Source organism: Lonchura striata, chromosome 5 (genome assembly GCF_046129695.1).
Source record: "Lonchura striata isolate bLonStr1 chromosome 5, bLonStr1.mat, whole genome shotgun sequence".
Lineage (NCBI taxonomy): Eukaryota > Metazoa > Chordata > Aves > Passeriformes > Estrildidae > Lonchura > Lonchura striata.
The window spans coordinates 66,938,621-66,962,482 of record NC_134607.1 but is presented as its reverse complement, the minus strand read 5'-3'; the positions used below and the strand labels follow the sequence as shown (position 1 = coordinate 66,962,482).

General features: G+C 43.3%; 1 protein-coding gene across 1 annotated transcript in view; it reads left to right on the top strand.

The window, feature by feature from the left end:
* The window catches only part of CDC123 (cell division cycle 123), a 33,863-nt gene extending 29,469 nt beyond the window's left edge, over nucleotides 1–4,394 (top strand). Inside the window, exon 13 of the mRNA XM_021530981.3 lies at nucleotides 706–4,394. Coding sequence (XP_021386656.2) covers nucleotides 706–732 — 27 coding nt within the window. The 3' untranslated portion in view covers nucleotides 733–4,394. The remainder of the gene's footprint in view (nucleotides 1–705) is intronic.
* Nucleotides 4,395–23,862: the final 19,468 nt, after the last annotated feature.

The window sequence follows — 23,862 nt, the reverse complement described above, 5'->3', positions numbered from 1 at the left end:
TTACAGAAAAAGCAATGTATGAAGCAATCACACAATGTATTGTTGGGTTGATTGTTTCTGAAGTGATAAAGGGCAAGCTTTTTACTGCTCTCACTTTGCTTAAATAATTTTATTTTTGTGGCAAGCAATGAATGTAATTTTACAAATCTTACTGAAGAACTGAGTTGTTTCCTTTCTTATTGAAATATAAATATGAATGGAAGTGTGTTTTTTGAATGCCTGGAGCTAATGCTTTTAACTTTTAATGTTTTCAACTTTTTTCTTTAAAAGTTACAAGACAAATATATTAGGAAAAACAATGATTGAGTTGTTCCTTTTTCAGTCTGCTTTCTTTGTTCTTTTAATGCACAGTGACATGAAAACATGGTATCTTTGTAAGGCAGGGAAGGGAAGGCAAATTACCTGCATCTGCATCTCTGATTCATGCCACCACCATGATGTTTTCTGGTTCTTGTATAGTCCATGAGTTAATGGACTAGGAAAATCTTGTTCTTTAACTGGAAATAAAGTTTGGGATGAGAGAGAGAGGGTTGATATTGCTCTGTTCCATTTGCTGGAAAAATATCTCTTACTGTTCCAAAAAATGACTTAGAAGTGCAGTCACTGTCTAATCCATTGTATCTGGAACACTTGTCATGATTTATTGGTACTCTTACTTCAGATAACTGTGTCCTAACATTCTGAACTCTCCTGTTCTGTTGACAGAAAAGAAATCAGCAAGAGGATGACTGAGGTACCCAGAAGCATTACATTGAATTACAAGCAAGAAATGTGGCAAAATCTGTATTTAGCATAACTATTAAACTATTGATTTAAAGAAAACCTGCTTTTTATAGTCAATGAAAGACCTGAAGAGCTGTTCATCGCCAGCATCTGTTGGTTTATACAAAAGTGTAGGGAAGATTTTTCAGGGAAACATGAAAGGTCAGGATGAGTTCTCACTGGATTCCAGGTGCAAGGAAGCAACAGCCTGAGTGCAGCTGAACAACTGCTTTCCATTTCTCATAATGTGAAGATTGATGCCACTGAGCTACACCTTCAGACTCTCCTGTGTAAATATGGCAACATGTAATGCTTGTGCAGTAAAAACATGGAACATTCTCTGAATTTAGGCACAGTCTTGCTTAATATGTAGTCACAAAGAAAAAGGAATGTACATTTTTATCTGTAGTAACCTTCTAAAATTGTAAATTGATTTTGTTTTGAGAGCACTTCTCATCCTTTATGTAAAAAAATTAAAAATGGAGAAGGGATTATTTTCTTTGTTACAAGGGCTAATATTTCATTCCAGAGAACAGCTATAGCTGTAGTAAACTACTTAAAGTTTGAAAATTTTGCATATTGGGAATTTGGAATTCTGAATGCATTTAAAGTGAAGTAGTATTTTCACAGTTGCTAAAGCAACAAAATTCATCTAACTTGACCAGATTTAATTTAATTTTCATAGTAAAGCTTTCTTGAAACTTGTTTTTTTCAACATGATTTCATACAAGACATCATCTGTGACTTTAATCTACATAATTAACATCAACCTATAATTTTATATGCAGACTCAGTCTTATTTGTTTTGTGTCACATCTCTGAGTTTCTTATGAAAGCAGTTATTCTTTCAGCTCTTAAAATTCTGTATTCATTTTTTTACTTCTTGTTTTTTGTATAAAGAGAAGCTTGGCTAAATCTGGGGAAACAGAAGCTCTTGTTGCCAGTTGCTGTTGTTTGGGAGGTGGGGGAGGACAGTTTTAGGTGAATCACCAGCTGACTTTTGGATATAGGTGTTTGTATGGCATCAGTAATTTATTAACAGTGTGCAGAGTTCCCATTGAAACAAAAGGACATTGAAGAAGCTCATAACCCCTGGAAACTGGTTCCTATTTCAAACCAGTTATGTGATACTGTGTGTGTGTGTGTATATAAACCTGTTTGTGTTTCTTTGCCTTGCTTTTGCTGTCGGATTGGAATGGTGCTTGGTTACAATCTGTTCTTGGATGTTAAATCTGAGCTAAGTTGTTAAATTATTACCTAATGTCTTTATTTAGCTTCACTGTTGAATGAAAACTTACTCAAGTTAAAGATTATGCAGATTAAGAATCCACATATTGATGAAACATCACAGATGAAAGCTCCTGGAGTCAGAACAGTCTGCCCTGAATTGAAGCATTGTTTGAAGCATTGGAACCTGCTTCTCAATAGCTTTTTGTATTCAGATTAGATGATCATTAACTCAGGGCTGGGCTATACCTAATTCTGCCATACTGCAGGATTTTGGATGAGTGTTTCTCACCCTCTCCAGAGGGATAATTTGAGTATAAATGTCTCTAAATCGGGTAGGAACCTCAAAGTGTAAAAAATTAACAAAGCTTTCCTCTTTGTTTTAAAGTTCTAGCTATAGCTTAAACTGTTGTGATGATCTAACCACACTTCCTTTACACAGATGATGCCTGGAACTTCCAATAGATCCATAAATGCTTCTAAACTACAGAGTATTGTCTTTAAAAACAAAGTCTTAATTTAAAGCTGGAAGATAGTTTCCCACCTCTTCCACGTGGGCTCCACAAATTAATTGTCCTGTTTGTCCTGCTTCCTTTGGGCTAACTCCTAGTGAAGAACCATGAAAGGTAGCAGAGCAAAAATACTGGTCCCATGTTCAGAACTGGTACAGAATCAATCCCCAATATAAAAATATGATCTACAGGATAAGGCCCCCCAAAATACCATATTCTTACACTTTAAATACATACTTTATAGGTACTTTGCTTTTTTTGCCCAACTTCAGGTAACCAGAGAGTGAATTTTATTTGGCTGTTAAATTAGATTCCTCTTCTAAAAGAATTTTCACTCTATATGTCCTTTTGATCTCCTAGGATAATTAACAAACATATTCCTTTTGGGGAGCTGAGGGAGCTAATGTTGGTAGATTACAAATACTTCAGATCAATTTTACACTGAGTAATACATGACACTTTTCTTTCTATCGTAAAAGCAGTTTCTGCCTCTAGGCATTATATACAGAAACTCGAAAATACAAATTTCCAGTTGTTCAGGTCCTTGTTCATGGAATTTAATTATATCATCACCATTTGCTAAGTAAGGGCCTACTGTATACTATATATTCCTAATTATATGCTTAAAACACAGTGTAAAGATGCTTGCAGTCTCATCTAGATGACAAGAAATTTCAGAGGGAGGTAACATGGCAGTCATTTTATACAGATCCTGTGCCTGCCAAACCCTGCAGAAGTCTGGCTGCATCTGATGGCTCCAGCAGTGAGACTCAGTTCTTGGGCTGCAGCTCTGCCAGGAGTGCCAAGGAAAAGTCCTCATTGTTTCACAGCCCATTACTTGTGATGTTTATTCTCCCAGATGGATAGTGGGGATCAGGATTCTGGGAACCCCATAAGCAGCAGTTGTGACCATGTCCTGGCTTAGTTGAGGATTTGGAGTAATGCTCCTGGGCTTCAGAATGTCCATGCTGTTTGTTCTCTTTTGACTCTTCTTTCTCCAGTGTTGTCCATGTCTTTCCTCATCCCTCAGCCTCTTATTTGGATAAATACTAAGATCAGAATTTGTAGTAGCAGCAGCATGGATGATACTGATCTGAATTTTAAAACCTCTGTCCACTTTTCCCTTCCTCTTAAAAAGGCATGTTTTTAAGTAGTGCTCTGTAATACCTAAAAAAACCACCTTAACTCTAAAAGTAGGGGAGAAATGTCCAGGTCTGAGTCTCAGCAAAATAGTAGCGCTTGTGGGATGCTGATCACAGCATAAATAAATAAATAAAAATCCACATAAATGCATCTGACACCCTTGGCTAGAAATCTCATCTGTCTCATTGTTACATACTCACCTGCTGCTCATGTCCAGGATGCAGAGAAAAGGTGCCCTGTAAGATGCAGTTCAGGAGCTCATTTGAGCAACAGAGACCCTTAGACACTCCTGGTTTCAGTCTCTCAGGTGAGCATTGCCAGCTGAAAGGACCCCAAAACAGATCAGTGGCACTGTGGAGATGGGTAATAGCATGGCACACACCTTTGTAAAAATCCTTCTGTACCTTTGTGCATGACTGAGTTCAGCTTTCAGAAACTTCCAAATTTGAAGTGCCAAATAGCCAGAGAGGAGCACAGGGTGTTTGTCAGTAAGCATAAATAGGCAAATCAGCTTGGCAGCTGGTAATTGATTTCAGCCTTAGGGACCAGAAGTATCAATTCTGGTTGTATTTGGACACGTTGCATTTTGAACATTAGTTCAAGAAATAATACTGAACTAAAATACGTATTTTTGGCCAAGAGATGGTGGATGTGAAGTGTAACACAGGAAAAGGCCATGGTGCTTTTGATTCATGAAGGACACTTGGTAACACTGGTACTTAAAGGCTTAATAAATCTACCTTAGCACAAGCTTGTCTGGATGTTGAATTAACATTGTCTTCTTATTTGAATTTGATGACATCTGTAAAGACACAATCTCCAACTTGTGGTCACCCTGACATTATATAGAGCTTAAATAAGACTTGTTGCTGTAACTGTTATGTTTTGTGTAGTCTTGAAGCTTTCTCAAAGATACAGAGCCCTGAAGCAGTTTTGTGTGATTACAGGATTTAGTAGCAACAATGACATTGGCACTGCAGTAAGTCTGGTTTGGGGTTTTTTGGTTCTTTCTTTTGGGGAGGGCAGACTGGGGGAGGGAGGTATCCTGTTATATTTCTTCATGTGAACTTTTGCAGCAATGGCTATCCTACCTGGGTATCAATAGTGTTTTGATTTCTCTGAGGCCTTCTGAACAGCTGGCCAGGCTTCTGCCAAGGTTGTGTTTTGGCAACTTGTAGGGAAAAGTTGGTTGGCTGGTTGGTCATAAACACTGACTGCTCAGGGCCTTTCTTCAGGGAAGGTTGCTAGTTGCAGCTGGACTTTCAGACAGATTTGTGGCTCCTAAACAGCATTACTGTCCAAAATAGAGAGAAGAATCAATTCTTATTTCTAGTCTTTATGGCTCAAATCCAGCTGGTGGAGGGACTTGAAATTCTGGGTTCTGTCTTGGCTTCTGCTATGAAACTGTGTCCTGACAGATTGTAGCACTTCATTGATGTAAATGAATTATTCATGGGAGCTGGGACTGTAATATCCAGGAGAGAGAATGAGCATGTGAAGCTAAAGCGTCTGTACACCCGTGTGAGGAATACACAGGAGGAGCTCAGCGTCAGGATGTGTCAGAACTGATTGATGTGCATTTCAGTGACTTTGGAGATAAACGGCAGCACTGGATCACAGACCTATCTTGTCACTCAGGAAAGGCTGGGGGCACTATGCTGAGAGCCAAGGGTGTATTTCCAAAGCTTGGGAATCACAGAATGTTTTAGGTTGGAAAGGATTGTTAAATATCCTCTAGTCCTCAAATGCTTCCAGGAGTAGGGCGACCACAACTTCTCTGGGCACCCTGTTCCTGTGTGTCTCACCAACTTCATCATGAAGATTTTCTTCCTTAATGTCAATCTAAACTGAACCTCTTTCATTTTAAAGCTGGTGCCCTTTGTCCTGTCACTACAGCCCCTGGTTTACTGTAAACCCCTTTTAAGTACTGAAAGGCTGCAGTGTGGTCTACCCAGAGCTTTTCCCAGCTTTCCCCACCTCCCTCAGCCTTTCCTCAAGGGACAGGTATTCCAGCCTTGGGATCATTTTTGATTTGCTGGATTTGCTCCAACAGGTCTGTAACTTTGCTGTATTGGGGACCCCAAAGTTGCATGCAGCACTGCAGGTGGGGCCTCACCAGAGCAGAGCAGAGGGGCAGAATTCCCTGCCTGGATCTGCTGCCCACAGTGCTGGGGATGCAACCTGGGACATGTTTGGCTTTCTGGGCTGGAAGTGCATATGGCTGGCTTGTGCTCAATTGTTTGTCCACCAGTATTTCCAAACAATACTTGAGAATCTGTTGGGAAAGTGCCTAACATGGGAAGACTTGAAAAGACAGTTAATAGGATTTTTTCCAGAGGACTGTTTGTATTTCAGAAGGTACAGGGTTGTTGTTACTCTGGAGTTAACTATTCTAGGTTGCAGTCAGGCTTATTTGAAGCTTAAAACTTTAAAAGTTAGAAGTAATTCAGGTGGAAGTGGCCATGGAGTTGGCATTTGGTGCTCTGGAGACAGCAGGGAGATGAGAGAAGCAGAATAAGGACCTCAAAAGGCAGTTTTGGCAAGTGTGGGTGTCGATGCCTGGATCCATCTGGGAGAGGTGGAAGATAGGTGCTTTTTTAATGGCCCATCAGCTGTGTCCTAATGTGAATGGAAAATAGCAAGGGCTTGTAAGGATCAATCAAAATGAAAACTCTGGAGATCTGAAGGAAAGGCACATGATTAAGTGTGAAAAAATGAGTGGATCTAGAAAAAAATATGACAGATGATTCAGAGAAAACTGATGCTGTTAATGTTTTCTTTGCCTCACTATACTCTTTTTCATTTTTTTCAAGGAAAAGAAGAAATGAAGCAAATTAACACAATTTAGCAGAAAAATTGTGCTTGGAATAGCTATTGGTATAAAGCTAGAGAGGGCATTGTGAGACCACTACACATTTTATTTCAGGGTCTGTATTTTTCCATATCTTTGTTAATGGCTGGAGCAGTAAAATAAATAGCCTGTATAAAAATCCATGGTTGGCAGTGACTTGAGAATGCACTCAGGCACTTTGAAGGTTTGTATCAGAATTTGAAGTGGCCATAATACACAGGAAAAATGGCCTGAAATAACGAGAAGAAATTTGATAAAGGCGAGTGCAAAGAGCTGTAGTTAGGAGGAGAAATCAGACATTTGAGAATAAATGGGTGAGAGCTGGCAGAGCAGCAGTGCAGTGGGAGTGGGTAAGTTACAGCAGAGACCATTAAATGCAAGGTGATAATAAGCTGTTGGGGGAGGATAAAGGCAGGTGTCATTCAGGGCTAGCAGGAGAGAGGGATGGAAAAAATGAGAGATTATTTTGTTAGATGAGAGGATGGTGTAGTCAGATGTGTTGCTTTAGGCACAATGTTGCAAAAAATACTTCGGTCATTGGAGCGCGGCCAAGAATGAATAAAGAATCACATCATAATTCAAGTTCAAAGGGATTCACAAGGATCATTGAGTCTGGCTCCCTGTTCCTCATAGGACTACCTAAAGCTAAAGTGTGTGACTGAGAGCATCATGCAGACCCTCCTTGAATGCTGTCAGGCTTGGTGCTGTGACCACTTCCCCAGGGAGCCTCTTCCAGTGCCCAGCCACCTGCTCAGTGAAGAACCTTTTCCCGGAGTTCAGACTGGACAGCATCCCCAGTGCAGCTTCTTTCCATTGCCTCATGTCCTGCTGTTGGTCACCAGAGAGGGGAGACCAGCACCTCCACCTCCCCCCGTGAGAGAGGTGCAGACCCTGAGGTCTCTTCTCAGTCCCCTCCAAGCTTAACAAACCAAGTGACCTCAGCTGCTCCTCATAAGTGTGGGAATCCAGGGCTTCCCTCTGGCTGCCCTGGAAGGTCTGGGACCCTGGCAGGGGTCAGGAACCCCCCTGGACAGAGCCCCAGAGACACTGTCTGTGATCTCTGTCCATGGAAAAGAGTTTTCAATCCTACAGGATGAATTACCAGCTCTGAGTGTTTGATATAAGTAATAATTAAGTGTGGCATGGGTGCAAAAGTAAATTTTAGGATTCTAGATTATGGGTTCAAAAGGGACAAGATGGAGGAAATTGGGTATGTCTTGTCCTTTTTCTCCTTCTTCATGCCCTCCATGTTTCACTGTGGTGTTGGCATTTTTCTGTTGGTTCAGGCTGGGGACACACTGTCCAACGTAGGTGACAGATATTGGCACGTTATTGTAAATCCAGCCCAGGGAGTTTCTGGTATTTAATGTTTGTAACATCCCACTGAGGGCAGAGCCCCACACGCTGCTCTGCAGGACAGAGCTGCAGCAGGGCAGCAGAACATGTTAGAGATAAACAGAATAAACAACCTTGAAACCAGCAGAGAGGAATTATGGCTTCTTCTTTGGCAGTGGGGCAGAAAGACAGAGACTTTCTACAATCTGGGAATCATCAATATCTCAGATTCCGACACATAAGTCTTGCCCTTGAGACCTTTCACCATCTTGGTCAGCCTCCTCTGGACATACTTGAATAGTGTGATGTCCTTCTTACATTGTGCTGCCCAAAACTGCCCCCAGGACTTGAAGTGAGGCTGCCCCAGTTCAGAGCAGAGCAGGACAATGCCCTCCCTTACCTGACTGGTGATGCTGTGCCTGATGTACCCCAGGACGTGGCTGGCCCCCTGCCTGCCAGAACACATTGCTGCTCCTATTTCACTTTCCGTAGTTGTGTAGATGCAGAAGATCCCCTTCTCTTCTGTACATGGATCACTCCCAGCTCTCCCTGCCTTTCCTCACAGGAGAGATGCTGCAGAGTCAGACATTTCTCCAAGGAGCACCCTAGAAATGGTGGACAGCTTTGAACTCAAATTGCTTAGAAAAAACTACTGTAATCATGAAACATGTTTTTCTAACTGCACTGGATGTCAGACTCTAATCCCAGAAGGAACAACTTGGTCTGTGATATCTTGGAAGGCCTGTGCAGGGTAGAAAGGAGCAAGACTGCTTTCTCTGGCTGTGTTTTCCAAGTTATTGCTTGTTGCTTCTGTGACAGCAAGATGTCCCTTGTGTCCTGGTTTTGGGGTCAGGAATGTACTAAGAGCTGCCTCCAGTCCCTGCTGTTCCACAAATTCATGTTTCTTCTCATCCAGGACTGTTTAGGCACTGGAATGGGTGTTTGGGCTAATTATTGCCTGCTGCTCTTTCAGCACACACCTGCCACTTGTACCCTGGGCACAGCGTCAGGAAGGATTCTTTTCTCTGTGAGTTTTTTGCTCATGGGATAGTTAATTTTGATCACAAGAAAATGTGATTCATTAAAAAAGACAAAATCAGTCTTCTTCAACGTGGGAAAAGGAGCTTAGCTCTGTGTTGTTTCTAAAAGAAATCAGCCAATACATAGCAAAAATGAGCAGGGAGAGCCCTCAGGGGAGAAAATAATCCCAGCCCTAAGGCAAGCTACAAAGGGAGTCTGGGGAATTTGCAGGAATAATGCTGATTATGCTCAGTCTTACTTTAGACCCTCCCTCATCCTATTCCCTCACTTTCCATGTGGTGTGACAGTTTCTTCTTTGTCCAATGAGACACCCCTCCCCAAACTTCAGATCTCACCTGGGGATGCCACATGCTCTTTCAAAGTGGGATCCATGCTTGATTTCACTGATTCCAGGTGGGGATGTGAAGGTTCAGCCCTTCTTAGTGCACAGGGCTGAAGAGGAAAGGAAATTCAGCTCCAGCCCTGGGTTTGGATTTGGGTTTTCTCCCTTTTTCGGGAGACAATGATCCACAGCAAGGAGTCAGCCAGAGTCCAGGAATAGCAGTTTGTCTCTCATAGAAACCATTTGATTGGCATCACTGAGCTGCAAAAAGACCCGGTGGGCTTGGTGACAGATTCTGATGGCCTGGAGACAGGTTTTTCTCTCTCATCTCACAGCGAGGGGAAGAAAGCTCGTCTACTATCCTTTGTACTCGCTACACCTGGGAAAGGGGTAGCAGATCTTTTGAAAAGGAGGTGCAGAATGGGATCATGCACACAGAGGGAGGGAAGTGCTGAAAGGCCCCTGTCTCAAAGTGTTTGCCCTTTGGGATTTGGTGTTCTTTGGAATGTGAATACCCCCAGAAAGGAACAACAACAACAAAAAAAGTATGATGGATCATACATCATGGATTACCATTTTTAACCTAATTCGATCAAGAGGTTTCCTAAACATTTTAAATGTCATGAAAACGGGCAGCTCGATGGAGAGAGATGCTCTGAAAGCCCTTTCCTGAAGGAAAAGCTGCAGCAGTGGGTAATGAATCCATGAGAAATGCATATTGCAAATGCCCAGAGGGCAGGAACACCTTCAGCACAAATTTCTTTTATGAGTCACTATAGAAATAAACCCCCAAACACAAGTCTGCACAAGCCCTGCCTGCATTCTGCTACCTTGCAGGTAAACTGCAAATGAGTTTGAGTCAGAAACATTAAGCTGTCAAAGAACTTCGACACAGGACAATTTTAATTTGCTTTGGATATCCCTTTCTCATGGAGAAGACTTGGAAATAAGTGCTAATGAGTGATAATTGCTGCTTTTTCACTAGTCAGGCCTGTATAGCCCTAAGCCGTGATTGATGATGGCTCCTTCCAGTGCCTCTGATTTATTTACCGGCTAAGCCATTAGAGATGCATCATGGATTTCTAAATAAAATATTCGACATCTTAAATACCTTGGCAATCAGTAACAGAACCAGTTTTTTATATCTGGCTCCTCAGATCATGCCAGCATTTCTCCTGGTATTTTAGGAAAAAGGGTTTTTCATTGAATTTTTCCTAAAATAGAATTTTTTCATAAATCCATGAACATCTGAGACACTCACTGCACACAGCCTCTACCATGTGCATTCAAGGAGGAAATTGGAGCACTGCCCAAAGATGGAGTTTGCTCCACACTGGGGTCTCAAAGTGGAGAACAGAAGCTAGTATGTAATATTTGGGCATCTGGTTTCCGTTTTTCTTACTCAGCCTTAGATTCTTCCAGGTATGGAAACAGTTAGTGCAGTTGCTGTTAATTTCCTAAGCAAAAGATTATCTGCTTCTCTTTAACATGGACACATAATCTTTAATTATGTTGTTTTAATACATATAGCAAAGATAATTCTCCTTAATTATTACCCTGAGCACATGGCTGCAAATGCTGTTCACTTTTTTTTTTTCAGTAGGAAATCTGCATTAGTCCTAAATATTGAATAATTTTTCATTACTGAGGGTGCTAATAAGTTATTCAGACTACAGCTTTCATGTGTCAGGAGATCAGGGCTATATGGACTTCATGGTTGCAAAGCCTTCTTTAAATTTAATATAGGGAAAAAACAGGCCTCAACCCTGAAATTAGTTAATCTGAGTTGTTCCAGACACCTGCAACTGCCACGTGTAAGCATCAGTCTGGTGTCTGATATTTATGGTGGAGAAACAGGTTTCTGTTTGGAATGGCTTTAACCAGCTACTGGGAACCTCTGGAGCCTGGGCACAGCATCATGGGCTGCTGCTGCTGCTGGGGCATCTCCAGCAAGGACTTGTGACTGCAGAAGGTCCTCCCTGGGCAGGAGGTTCTCAAGGCTGGAAGGAGCGTGGAGAAAAAGAGCCTCACTGGCAGGATGAGTTCGTTACACAGAGATTCAGGCTGGAAGAAGTTGCTCTAAAACATGGGGAAATAGTGGCTTTCAGCCTTGCTCAATCACAGAAGCTTTTCCAGCAGAAGTGCAGTAGCTCAGATCAGAAATTGGTGCTGCTTGCCTTGGTCACCCCTTACAGGCACCTGAGATTGCATCCATGACCTGCAGGAACTCTGTGGTGATGGGCTGAAAACCACAGCTAAAAACAGGGAAAAGGAGGTCTTCCCATCATTCCCTAATGGGATATTCCTCTGTAGCTTGCTTTTTTCTGCTGTAGTATCCCTTTATGGGAGCCAGGACTTGCAGCACACACCTTGCACCCAGAGAACCCCAAACCATGCAGGGAGAGCATCTTCATGGGCAAGAACTGCAGGACCGAGTATCCCTGTAGAAAAGGGACCAGAAGGAGTCAAAACAGGGGCTAAACCAAATAAACCCAGTAAATTGTTCTGCAAATAGTAGGAAAATAAATTCTGGTTTCCAAACATCCTCTGTAGCTACAGAGTCCCTTGCATTAAGCTCATCCTTGGACTTGTCTCTGTGTCCCTCATCCATGGGCAAGGCACAGCCTCCTGTGGATAATTTGGAGCTGTGCCTGGGCTCTACCTGCTGTCCTTACACTGCTGTTCATTAGGGGAGGCATTGATTACACACTCTCCTTTTCCTCTACCCAACAAAACATTTTCACAAAACATGCAGCTGTTTGATGTATTTGATTTTTTTGTCAAAATTGATAGAAATGGGCCACTTGTGGCCCTTGAGGTTAAAATGTGGGGTGTGTTTTGCATCTCAACATCTGGACACACCTTTCTCCCATCCCTGTCTCCCACTGGAGTTGCATCCATCATTCTGCCCCCAGTCCTGTGTGCACAGAGCTGGTGCTCAGCCCATAATATTTCATAGCATTTTCCATGAGCCTCCAACAGGTTGTTAAATAGGATAATTCTGGCTGCATGCTTCCTACAAATGCTTCCATTCATAGATCCAGCACTTGCTTCTCCTAATTAAAGGCAATTCTCCCAGTTTGGATAATTTTGCCATCAATAATAAAGTGAAAGACATCTTTAAGTAAGAAACCCAAAATACTATTAAGAGCCAAGGAGATAATATCATATCTGCTATCTTCAGAATGTTTGGTTTCCACACTAATTAAAGTACAATTTATGACATTTAGGTCCTAGCCTATACTTCTTTCTTCCTATTTGATAATTTTTCTTATATTAGAATTCAGTTGTATTTTTTTTTTTTGTACTATAAGACCATCTTTTGGGAAATATAAATATAATGAATTTGGAGAAAAGTAGGACAATTATTTAGTACTTCAGTAACTACAGGATGAATTTTGTCAAATGTCACATTTCGGTAAATTCCTGCAGTTTGATATTCAGATGATGTTTATTAGGTTTAAGAGGGATTGTGGAGGAGAAATAAAAATAAAGGACAGAGAGTTACTAAAATGGAATATAAGGGTAAAAATGAAGAGTGCAACTAGAGAGATATTAACTCAATCCAAGCAAGGTTTTTGTGTAGTTTAACCTGCTGAGGATTTTTAATGAACTGGGTCCTGTCATAGACAATGACACCATGCATTTTGCAGTGATGAATTTCTAATTGCTGAGCTGAGCTTTTCCAACAGTGACACTTCTTGCAAGTTGGATATAAACCTAATTATTCCAGGTTCGGTACTGTGACATCAAAAATTTAAAAAGCAGGCATAAAATATGCATTATTGCCTATATTCTCACAGTTATGTACCTCTAGGGTAGTGTGAAGTGGCTCTTTGTTCCAGCTTGTGTGTTTTAGCTGTGCCTGGGGTGTGTGGGAGGAGGTGGTTTATGAATGTGTGCATGGCTTTGTGCACAGTTATGCAAGAGCTTGTTTCTTAAATAGAGGAATCCCGGGAAACACAGAGGGAACACAGCCCACCCACCCCAGAGAACCAAAACCCCCTGCAGAAACCTCACACCTTCTCCAAGATGCATTCCCAAGGGGGAATGAGGAGAAGGGAGCAAATTTACACGGTACCGTGCTACGTGATGTAAATGAATGCTGCAATAATCCAATTTATTTCCACAGCTGGAGGTGCTGTCCACAAGATATCATCATCCAGTCCAAAGACTCTGGGAACTGACCTGTCCTTGAGGTTGAGGGTGAGCATGCTACAGAGGTGATTCCTGGTGCAGTGGTATGTATGGAAAAAAAAAAAAAAAAAAAAAGCAAGAAGGCAAAGCATATTTTCAGTTTAAAGTGATTGATTTGGTCCTCTGTTCTTGATCAGGCAAATTAGGTGTGTGTGGAGCCAACTTCTGCTCTGGAGAGGGATTAGAGAGGAAACAAAATGAGCAAGAAATCCCCATTCCCAGAAATCCCCATGCCCAGAAATCCCCATGCCCAGGTTACAGTAATGAAGGCCAGCTAAGCAATGGCTGTATCCCAGAGGTTGGTTGGAAGAAGCTGCCAAAGCAAATTTGCTGAGGGAATGTGTTCTGGACCTCTTCTTGCAGCCCTCAATAGTGGTGTGAGAGCTTCTGGCTTAGACTGGCCAGGGGCTGGCCACAGGTACGGGGTTTTGGGAGCACATCAGTGGCTGGGTCTGAGCTTGCTCCATACTGTGATGCTTGCCCCAGCACCTTGGACATCTCACAGAGGTTTGGCACTGCCACAGAGTCAGGTGTGGGCTGAGCCCCTCAGTTTGGGGTGTTGCTCACCTCAGAGCAAGGCCAGCCCCACCATTCTGGAGTAAAGCCTCACCCTTGGCACTGCTGTTTGCAAAGGTCTCAGGTGTGTCAGAGCAGCTTTCCACCTCCACCATTCCTGTCACAGCTCCTGGAGCCTGTTTGGGAACCAATGACTTGGCAGTTTAATATTAGCTAATAACCTAACACGTTAGGTTTAGGAACCTAAATTAACTTTTGGGAATCTAAGTTCCCAAAACTAACTGGGAGAAGCAGATATTCTCTTCTGGCTGTTTCTAAGTCTGAAACCTCTGCAAGTTCTTACAATTTCATCTTTGGCTTTTTCATGCTCTGAGGCCGTGCACCTCTGTGCCTTCTTTCCCTTTTCCCACACTTCCCTCATGGCCTTCCACAGAACCATTTCTGCCCTACCAACTGGGCTTTCCTAAATTGCATTCACAGCTCATTAGGACCTGCCAATTCATCCAAGGGAGCACAAAAGCCAGTATTTCTTGTGAAAAACCATTAAAGCCAGAATGGTGAAGAAGAAGGACCTGCTCACAAGGTTTGTGCTGGGCTGCAGCACAAAACCTGTCTGAATCTAAAAGACTCCTTCATTTAGCAGAGCTCTGCACTAGCAAAGTGTAGGGCTGGATCCTGTAGGGTGGCAGCACCTGGGGAGAAATCTCAGCACAGCTCTCACAGCAGAAAGGCCCCATGAACAGGCTGTGAAAATGGAGATTTCAGGTTTAGTTCACAAACTTGGTCTCAGATTTTAGGGGACTATGAAAAGCTTTCAGATGGTTTTTTTTTCTGTCTTTCTGACATAAACTAATATAAATAAAATGATGTTGCACCATTGCACCAGCTTTTCTTGTTTCTGATGTTGCTTTTTCTTGCTTTCAGATATTTTTTTTTCTGTCTTTCTGCATAAACTAATATAAATATAATGATGTTGCACCATTGTACTGCTTTTCTTTCTGAAGAAGGACTAAATCATTAAAATAGCCACAGGTTTTAGATATCCAGAATCCAATGTTTTTTTAATAAATGCTCTTTGTTGTGCCATTTCTAATAGAACAGCTATTCTGCATCATTCCCATTGCAGTCTGCATCAGGTACAGCCCTTGAGGTACTAAAGCACCACCATTCCTTAGATATGTTCTAAAACACTGGGAAAAACTGATGGCATCTATAAGGAAATATTGATCCTTGTTGAGCCAAACCCCATCACAGTTTCCAGAGTTCTGGAATTATATATGGCAGCAGCAGCAGGACTTTTCCTGTAGTGCAAATTAATGAGTCCATGGGTAACACTTGCAGCTCTGCCTGCCTTGGGGAGCAGATCAGGGGGATGTCATTTAATTATCCCTGCTGTGAGAGCTGGGTACTCAGGATAAAGGCAAAAAAAAAATTGCATTTGGACTTCTCAGTCAAGAGTGTAGGAAACAAGCCATTAATTCACATTTTCAGTTGTGCGGAGAAAGAGGAAAAAACCAACATTTAGAAAAAGAAATTGTTGCTTTATGCAATAGGAAAGAGCTGCCAACAGGGCTTTAGACTTGTCCCCCAAACAAGAATAGTTGCCTTTCAGATACAAAAGCAGAAACAAATGTGCTTCTTAGCATTTATCTTCTCTCATTCAAAAAGCCCCTAAAGAACCATGTTCTCTGCTGATAGAAATCAGCACAGCTCTGAAGTGAAACCCTCTGAGATGCTGACCACAGTCTGACAGACAGAAGTGATTCAAAGAGCAGCACTGTGGCTCTTTTAACACCAGCTGAAGGCCACTGGGGAGCAGGGAAGGTGCAGGAAATGGTTTTGTGAAGCAGCTCATATTTATCTTGGTGCCACCTGGGGCAGCTCTCCATGCAGACCAGGGTGTTTGCATAAAAAAATAAAACTTAGGCCCACATGCTGATCTTCCAAGCACTCAAAGCCAACCCTGTGCTGCACTGAAACAATCTGCTCAGGGTGCATCCTTCCCCAGCCCCATGCCAGAGCTCTGCCCCAAGCTCCTGGCTGGCTCTGGCATCATCCCCTCCAATGCTGGTGCCTGGCTGCTTGTGCTTGGTGCCAGGGCATGGTCAGGGGGATGCTGGGACCACAGCTGCTGGCTCATGCTTTCAATCTACCTCTGCAAAGTTTGAAAAATAAGGAAGAATCCCTTTTTATTTTTTTCTGTACAATGCCAACTGCTGTGTAGAAAAAAAAGCCCTTGGTCACTGACTTTCCTCCTCCTATTATGTGATGATCAAAAAGGTGATGTTTTTACCCCAAGGAGTTTCCATGGGACAAGAGGAGCGTGAAGCCAGTTCATATGAAGCAATCCTGGCTGGAGAGACCTGCTTCATCTCAGCTGCAAAATTAGGATGGTATTTGTTGTAGCTTTTGCAACAAAGGGGGCCTGAAGGCAGAATTTTGAGGAAACTGCTAAATGAGGAATGTTTTTGGGAGCGTCACTCCTGCAGGGAGGACAGGGTGAAGCAAAGCATGCCCTTGATTTCTCAGCTCAGCACAGGGCACATCAAGGCACAAACAGGCTGTGTGAGAGCCTTTTGCTGTGGTTAATATTGGTTTAGCATCAATAAGTAGCAGGGTGGCAGAGCATCCCTAGCAAGGCCACACTGCCAAGCCACTAAGCAGAAAAGATGCTTGGATGTAAATTCACTTTACCAAGGCTGAAAATAGTCCAACTAAAGAAACTCACAATGGTGAATAAGTGCATTGCTAGAAAAGGGGGGCAATGAGTAGAAAAGTGTTTATCTTAAAGATTAAGTGCAAGAAACAATCCTTTCTGCCATGCTGAACAGCAGGATTGGGAAGGTGTGAAAGCCCTTTGGATGCCCACAGGCACACTTCACCAGGACTGAGCAGCCAAAGCAAACTAAAATCTGTCCTAAGAATTGTTTTCTTACTAAATTTTAATTAACTTCCCCAAAATGTCCCTTGTTCCTGTACAGTATTAAAAGGCAGTGCCAATTACGAATAGCTCTATCATTTATCTTTATTTAGGTCCTTACACTTCTACAGTTTCCATCGCACCAAACTGGGAATAGCTGTATTTTGAATTATCCACTGGAATTTCACCATGACCTTGCTGCATTGGCTTCAAACTGACATTGAAGAGGGATTGGTGAAGGTGCTGTGCCACCTTCAGGCCTGTTGGTCACTGCTTGGCACTTGGAATGCTGAAGTCAGGAACCATCAGGCACAGCTGGATAAAATCAGGATGTGAAGTTGCCTGGTGTTAAACTGCCTCAGCCACAGTCTCTACCATATATACCATATATACCATATATACCATATATACCATATATACCATATATACCATATATACCATATATACCATATATACCATAAGGAGAAGCAGTCCCAAACTGACACCCACAGGATTTACCCCTGCACCAGCAGCCCATGCACCCACTGCCTACAAACCACAGCCACTCCTTGGGTTTTTTTTAATAAAAATTGTTCCCTAACAGGAAAATATTCCCACTGCTCATATCCATGCATGCCCACGTGGCTGTCAGCTTGGTTTTTCCAAATTAATCCAGACTTCTCTTAAGGGAGAAGGCAAGGAGAACTTGTTTTTCCTATGACAGCGTAGAGGCAGATGAGGGAGGAATATTAAGAGGAGTAAGGAAAAGATAGGAAACAAGTAAAACCAGCCCTTTTTTTCCTCACATAGTGTATACTCTGAAGGCAACCATTCTCTGGCAAAAAGGAACCTTTGTTTTTTCTGTCTGGGAGGTGATTTTTAAGGAGAGCAAGGCACTGTGTGTGTTAGTGCAGAGGGTCTTCCTGAAAGAAGTGGCACAGAGCTGGAGGATGGGAAACAATGGCAGGGCAGATGGGGCTGTTGTGCTGGGAGGTAACAGGAAAAATAAATGAGCCTGTGTTGGTTCAAAAGCATCACAGATGTGGCTATTCCAGGCTTGCTGGTGCAGCAGGTTCCTGGAACTGTTTGTCTGAACATCCACCCTGCATGCTCAGCCCCTGACAAACACAGAGCCACCCAGGGTACAAGGAGACCCATGTCACAGTGCTATAATAAGACATGTGGCATCATCAGGCTGCATCCCTCTCCAGGAGAATGGCAGGCATTTCTGGAGCAGCCCTTTTCATTTACTAAAGGAGTTCTTGTTGAAAAATAACCCCACCTGCTCTAAACTTAATTTAATTTGGTGCATAAATTAAGAGTCATATAAAGTGGGTCAAACAGACTCTGATAGTCAAGGTGTTTAAGGAAGAGGCAGCAGCAGGTCTAGCTTAGATGCATTTTGTTTTTTCCAGGCCTTCATCCACAGCATGATTTCCCACTCTGACAGGGAGCAATGGTTTCATCTGCACAGCAGATACACCCAAAACTAAGACTGAACATGAACAGTGCATGCACAATCTCCAAGAAATCTGAAATCTGAATCTTTCCAGACAGTCCCTGCAATGCTTGGTGGTGTTTGTTTTCCCAAGTTAGCAGAAAGCTGGAAGCAGGTGTACTAGGGTAGGAAGAGCTCACCCTAATTCCAAGGCTGTCCTCACACTGGTGAAGTCATCTCCCCATAGATCTGTGATTATCTGGTTCAGGTATCTCTGTCAGATACAAACCCTCCTGTCAGCTCCTTGTCATTTGACCCTGGCCCAGCATTTTTAGTTAAGGCTGATTGAACTGTGAAATCCAGTTGTATGACATCCCCATGGTGCACACAATCCTGGGTGAAGCAGGATAAGGTTTCCAAGGCTCTGCAGTCTGGGCCATCATTAGCCTTGAAGTGAACAGGCTTTGAGCATGACAGCTGACATGAGAGATCAACTGGCAGGCACTATCACTTTTCTCTATGATTTTTTTTTAAACATAGAAGTAGCTGACAACTGGATTGTTGACATCCAAAACTCAACCTGCTATTGGCTTCTGAGGATGGAAATGATTCAAATCAAACCATATCTGCAAATGACACCAAAGCTAACGGGCCTTGATACTTTAGGAAGTTGGACAGGTGAGTTTCATGCTTCACTTCTCCTACAGAATGTCCACCAAGGTCCATTTGCTAAGGGAAAATTTTGCTCAGGTGTTTGAAGTCTGACCATGAAGATGGGACCAGGACAGAACTTGCTCTCTAGCAGGCAAGCTCTAAAGTGTGGTTAAACAGGGACAAAACAGAGGGCACATAGGACATAAAGCTTTGGCTAAGAGAATTCAATTTACATGGAAAGGCTCAGTGAGGAAGATGGTGGTGTACAATGTCAAACCTCACACTAGCTGGTGTTCTGCTGCCTGCAGAGCCCAAATTAGATCTTATCTGACTACACAAGCTCTGGAAACACACAAAACACAGCTCAGCCTCACTCAAAATGCAGCCCATGGGAACAATGAGTGGCCAGATACCTGTCTGGTAGGATGGTGACCAGCTGGGAGATGCAGTGTGTGGAGAAAAGACAAAAAGCACGACTCCATTTAGGATCTAGGAGAGGAAGGAAGACAAGGGGAGAGGAAGGTATGAGGATGCAGTCAGATGGTGTCCTCATGAGCGCAGAGAGGTGGTGGGAATAAAGGTTTACATAGAGCACTACTGTTTAATTAATATCAAATAGAGTGAGATGGAAGAACAGCTGGTGAAGAGGTGCAACATTCACTCCAGGCTTTTGGTTTAGTTGAAGACATGGACAAAATTACACAGGAACTGAAGTTCAGGTGTCTATGAAGGGTTGTGTTAAGGCCCATGAGCCTCAGTGAAACTAAACCAGATTAAAACATGCTGGTGACTGGGATGATGAGGCCACCAGCTTCTCTGCACCTCAGTAATGATGATGATGATCATGCTTATCAAAGAGCATGCAGTGAGGATACATCAAGACAAGAGCCTTGATGGCAAATAGGACAGAGACCATCATATTCCAGCAGAAATTACCAAAAAATTGAGGTGAGGAGCCTCTTTGTGACAGCTGCTGGGGTTTGATGTGCCCATAGAGCAGAGTGTTGACACCAGCCACTGCTCATAGCTCCCTGCACGTGTGGGAAATGAAGGGAGGCAGGCAAACAAGAGCCTGTGAAAGCTTTGTTCAGCCCATAGTTGGCTTGAGGGACAGTTAGATAGTTTGATGATGGTTGGGGGGGAAAGTGGGTATTGCTAAATGAAAGGAGCAAAATCGGATAAAGGATTCTGGCTTTCCTCACTTTTTATGCCCATGCAAATTTAATTAAGGGAGAGTGCCTAAAATATGCCATTCAATTAAATGAGTTTTCAAAGAGCACAAAGTGAATTCCAGTTCCATCAGAGAAAGACACCTGCATTGTGGCACAAGGCTTGGAGACACAGGTTTGATTAAACACCTTGTAACAACCTTCGTGGGGCTGTAGCTTTTACAACAATTAGGTGAAAGCACATTTTTCCAGCTGAATTACAGAGCTCTGAAAAATGAGGTTAACCTTTCTACTAAAAATCTTTCCCTCACCATCAAACTCTGCCTAACTCACCCTCTGGAGATCCTTTCACAGTCTGCTCACATCCCAGCAGGCATGAATTTGCACAGTTGGAAGAATCTCACCAGCTGACACTGGCCATGGTATCCTGAAAGTCAGGAATTCCAGTAAAACTTTCCAAAAATTGTTTGATTTTGCTAAACACAGGCAACTTCTCTTTTCAGATCTGGCAGTGAATGAAGCTTTTGGCTACAATTGCAAAACTGGATCTCTTCTTTGCTTGGCAGCTCATCTGGTAATTATGTTGTGTAAATGGAGTATGGCTTGTAAAAAGTGGAGGGCACAGATTTAGCCCTTGAGCAGCTTCGGCTGAGCTCCATCACTCCTTTGCTGATGGGGTTGTTTGCTCTGTGCAGAGCAAGACAGTGATTAAGCCTGGATCCAAAAGTTCATCCCAGGTTTACAGCTACTCCATGAGTAATGCCTGGTCCTGTGAATTGGATTACCCGCTGTGTTACTTGTCCTCTGTCAATGCAGGTCTCAGCTCAGATATTTATCCTCCATGGGTGAAAAGCTCAGCTCCAGGCACCGCCTGGGGCAGTCTTGATGCCTCTGCTCTGGAGTAAAAAAAGTTCCCATGCTTTTTCTGAAGCACTCCCTGACTTTGGTGTCTATCTGGCAGGGAGCACCATGACATGGCCTAAACCCATTGCAAAATCATGTTTTATGTAAAGAACAGAAATTCAGATTTGAATAAGCTCATGCTTATGTGAAGCTCTGCTTTTCCCTTCCAAGCCAGTGTGTCCCCTTTCTCACGTAGGTCCTCTTTACCCATTGACTTTTTTTTTTTTTTCCCCTCAACCTCTTCATGAGCTTTTAATTGCTTCCAACCTGGATTTGAGGATCTTCATCTTCCCATGGCCTGCTAAGGTCCATCCAGGCTGAAGAAGACAGGATATATCCAGGAACATTTCTGTCACATTTCCATTGTCGTCCCTGCAACGCAACCCTGTTGTAGCCCTAAATAACATATTGAGATGGGGAACCTGCCCATTAATAAAAATGAAACAACCTCTTTTGGGCTGATTTGGACAGCAGGACCCTGTTTTGGCTCTTGTCCCATGTGCCCATCATTGGCTGTTGCACTGTGCTGCTCCTTGCATGTAAGTGTCAGCCTGGACTTAATGTGGTGACTAAAGTTAATTAGCAAAGCTCCTTCTCCCGTCGTTATTCAGCAACATTAATGTCTGTGGAAGGAAAGAACAAAATGAGCCAAGTTCATTTCACCCCTGTGAAAACCCCAGAAAAATAGCCATGCTCACCAAATGGGAAAAAGAGAAAATGAGGAGATAAAACAAATTTAATTTCCAGCTTCTAAGAGGACCTTACAAATAACAATATAAAAGATAGCTGAGTGTTCTGCTTAAATGAAAAAAAGTGATTACTTTGCAGGCAAGTGAGTGGTTTTCCATATCTTCTTCCCCTGCCTCTGTCATTCAATTTTTTTTCTTCCACTTTTATTATTTGACTCCATTGGTGTGGTGAGAGGGTGCTGGAAGTTATTGACATTTCTCTTTGGTGCAAGTGGAGGTGATATCCAGAATAAATCACCTCCTTTGGAGGGGATGAGTCTGGCCTGTGACCCCTGGAAGTGAGTTGTGTTGATGCAACCTTCACATGGCTCAGATAAGCACATCAAGCTCAGGAAGATCAGAGCTCATAGTGCATTTTCAGCCTTAACAGTGAAATCACACAAAGCTAAGGGGTTGTGGTGCACCCTTAGGGTGCATGTGGACCCAGTGCAGTCGTGGGACAGGCTGGAGAGGGAAGAGAGGCTCTTCCATAGCTCCAATCAGCACAGCTGTGACTACTGAGTGCTTCACAGGCAGTAGTATCTGGCCTCTAAGTACTATCTTGAGGTTCACAAGCCGAGTTCCCTGATGGATAATCTACTGGACAGAAAAACAGTGCAGAAGGCAATTAAACCAGCTGAGCCCCACATCCTACACTCTTAAGTCCTCTTCTATATTTGCAGCCTCTCCAGGCTCCCTGATGTCCAAACAAGGCAACATGTCTTTGCAGGGAGGATTAACTGGACCTCTTCTCTCTACTTTGACTTCTCATTTTCAGTAGACTCCTCTTTTTGGGCTGTGATGGAAATAGGTAGGAAAGTAAAAATTTGTTGGGGGTGGAGAAGACTACCAGGCACAGGCACAGAGGAGTGATCAGATAATTCTCCCTTCCTGAGGGCATGGGCTGTTAACCCCACTTGTAGAAGACAGTCAGGTTGTAAAGTCAAACTCCCGGGAGCCAGGAAATGCTGGAATTAACAGCCTGCACAGCCACAATGTGGGCCTTTCTGCACATCAGATGTGAGGCACCCTTTAATTATCTGATCACATATCATTTGGGGTTATTTTAATCTGGCGAGTTGCTCCAGGCCACATTAACACACGCTGCTCAAACCGCACGCCGCGTTCGACGCTCATTTCCTCGCGAGCGCCTCTGCGAAGCCTCGGCGCCTGATCAATATTAATGCGTTTATCTGCACAGCTCCCCCGCTATCTCCAGCTGGGGAACGGAGCCACGGAGAGATTAAGGCCGAAATGATCAAACGCTCTTGCTAATTTTGGTGCTCGGTTCGCAGCGCCGGGGATCTGGTCCTCCCCAGCACTCGGCGTTTCGCTGCGCTCGCTGCGCCCGAGGCACGGCTCCCGCTGCCGTGGTCCTGTCTCCCAGGGCAGATCCATCCTGAGTGCCCCGCCTGGGGCAGCAGGAATAAGAAGGAGAATTTTTTAGGCAGCTCCTTTGCTGTGCAGATGAATTTCCTGCGCTGAATTGTTCAGAGCAAGGGAGAAATCCTAGGGGGAAAAAAACAAACAAAACCCAAGCAAACCTGTATTGGCCATCAGTGTGGGCCCAGGTGGCCAAGAAGGCCAAGGGTATCCTGGCCTCCATCAGTAACAGTGTGGTCAACAGGACCAAGGCAATGATTGTATGCATCACTGGCGAAGCCACACCTCAAATCCTGAGGTCAGTTCTGGGCTCCTCATGACAAGAAAGACATTGAGGGGCTGGAGCAGGTCCAGAGAAAGGCACCAGAGCTGGGGAAGGGTCTGGAGCACAAACCTGATGAGGAGCAGCTGAGGGGGTGTTTGTCCTGGAGAAAGGAAGGCTCAGGGATGATCTTACCACCCTCCACAGCTCCCTGACAGGAGGTTGTAGCCAAGTGAGGGTTTGTCTCTTCCCCCAAGTAACTTGGGACAGGACAAGAGGAAATGGCCTCAACCTGTGCCAGGGAAGTTTAGATTGGATATTAGAAAAAAAGTTCTTTACTAGAAGGGTTGTCAAGCACTGGCACAGGCTGCCCAAGGAAGTGGCTGAGTCCCCAGTCCTAGAGGTATTTAAAAGACATGTAGATGTGGCATTTGGGGACATTAGTGGTGGCCTTGAGAGTGCTGGCACTCGATGATCTTAAAGATCTTTTCCAATTTAAATGAGTTTTCAGTGTCAAATT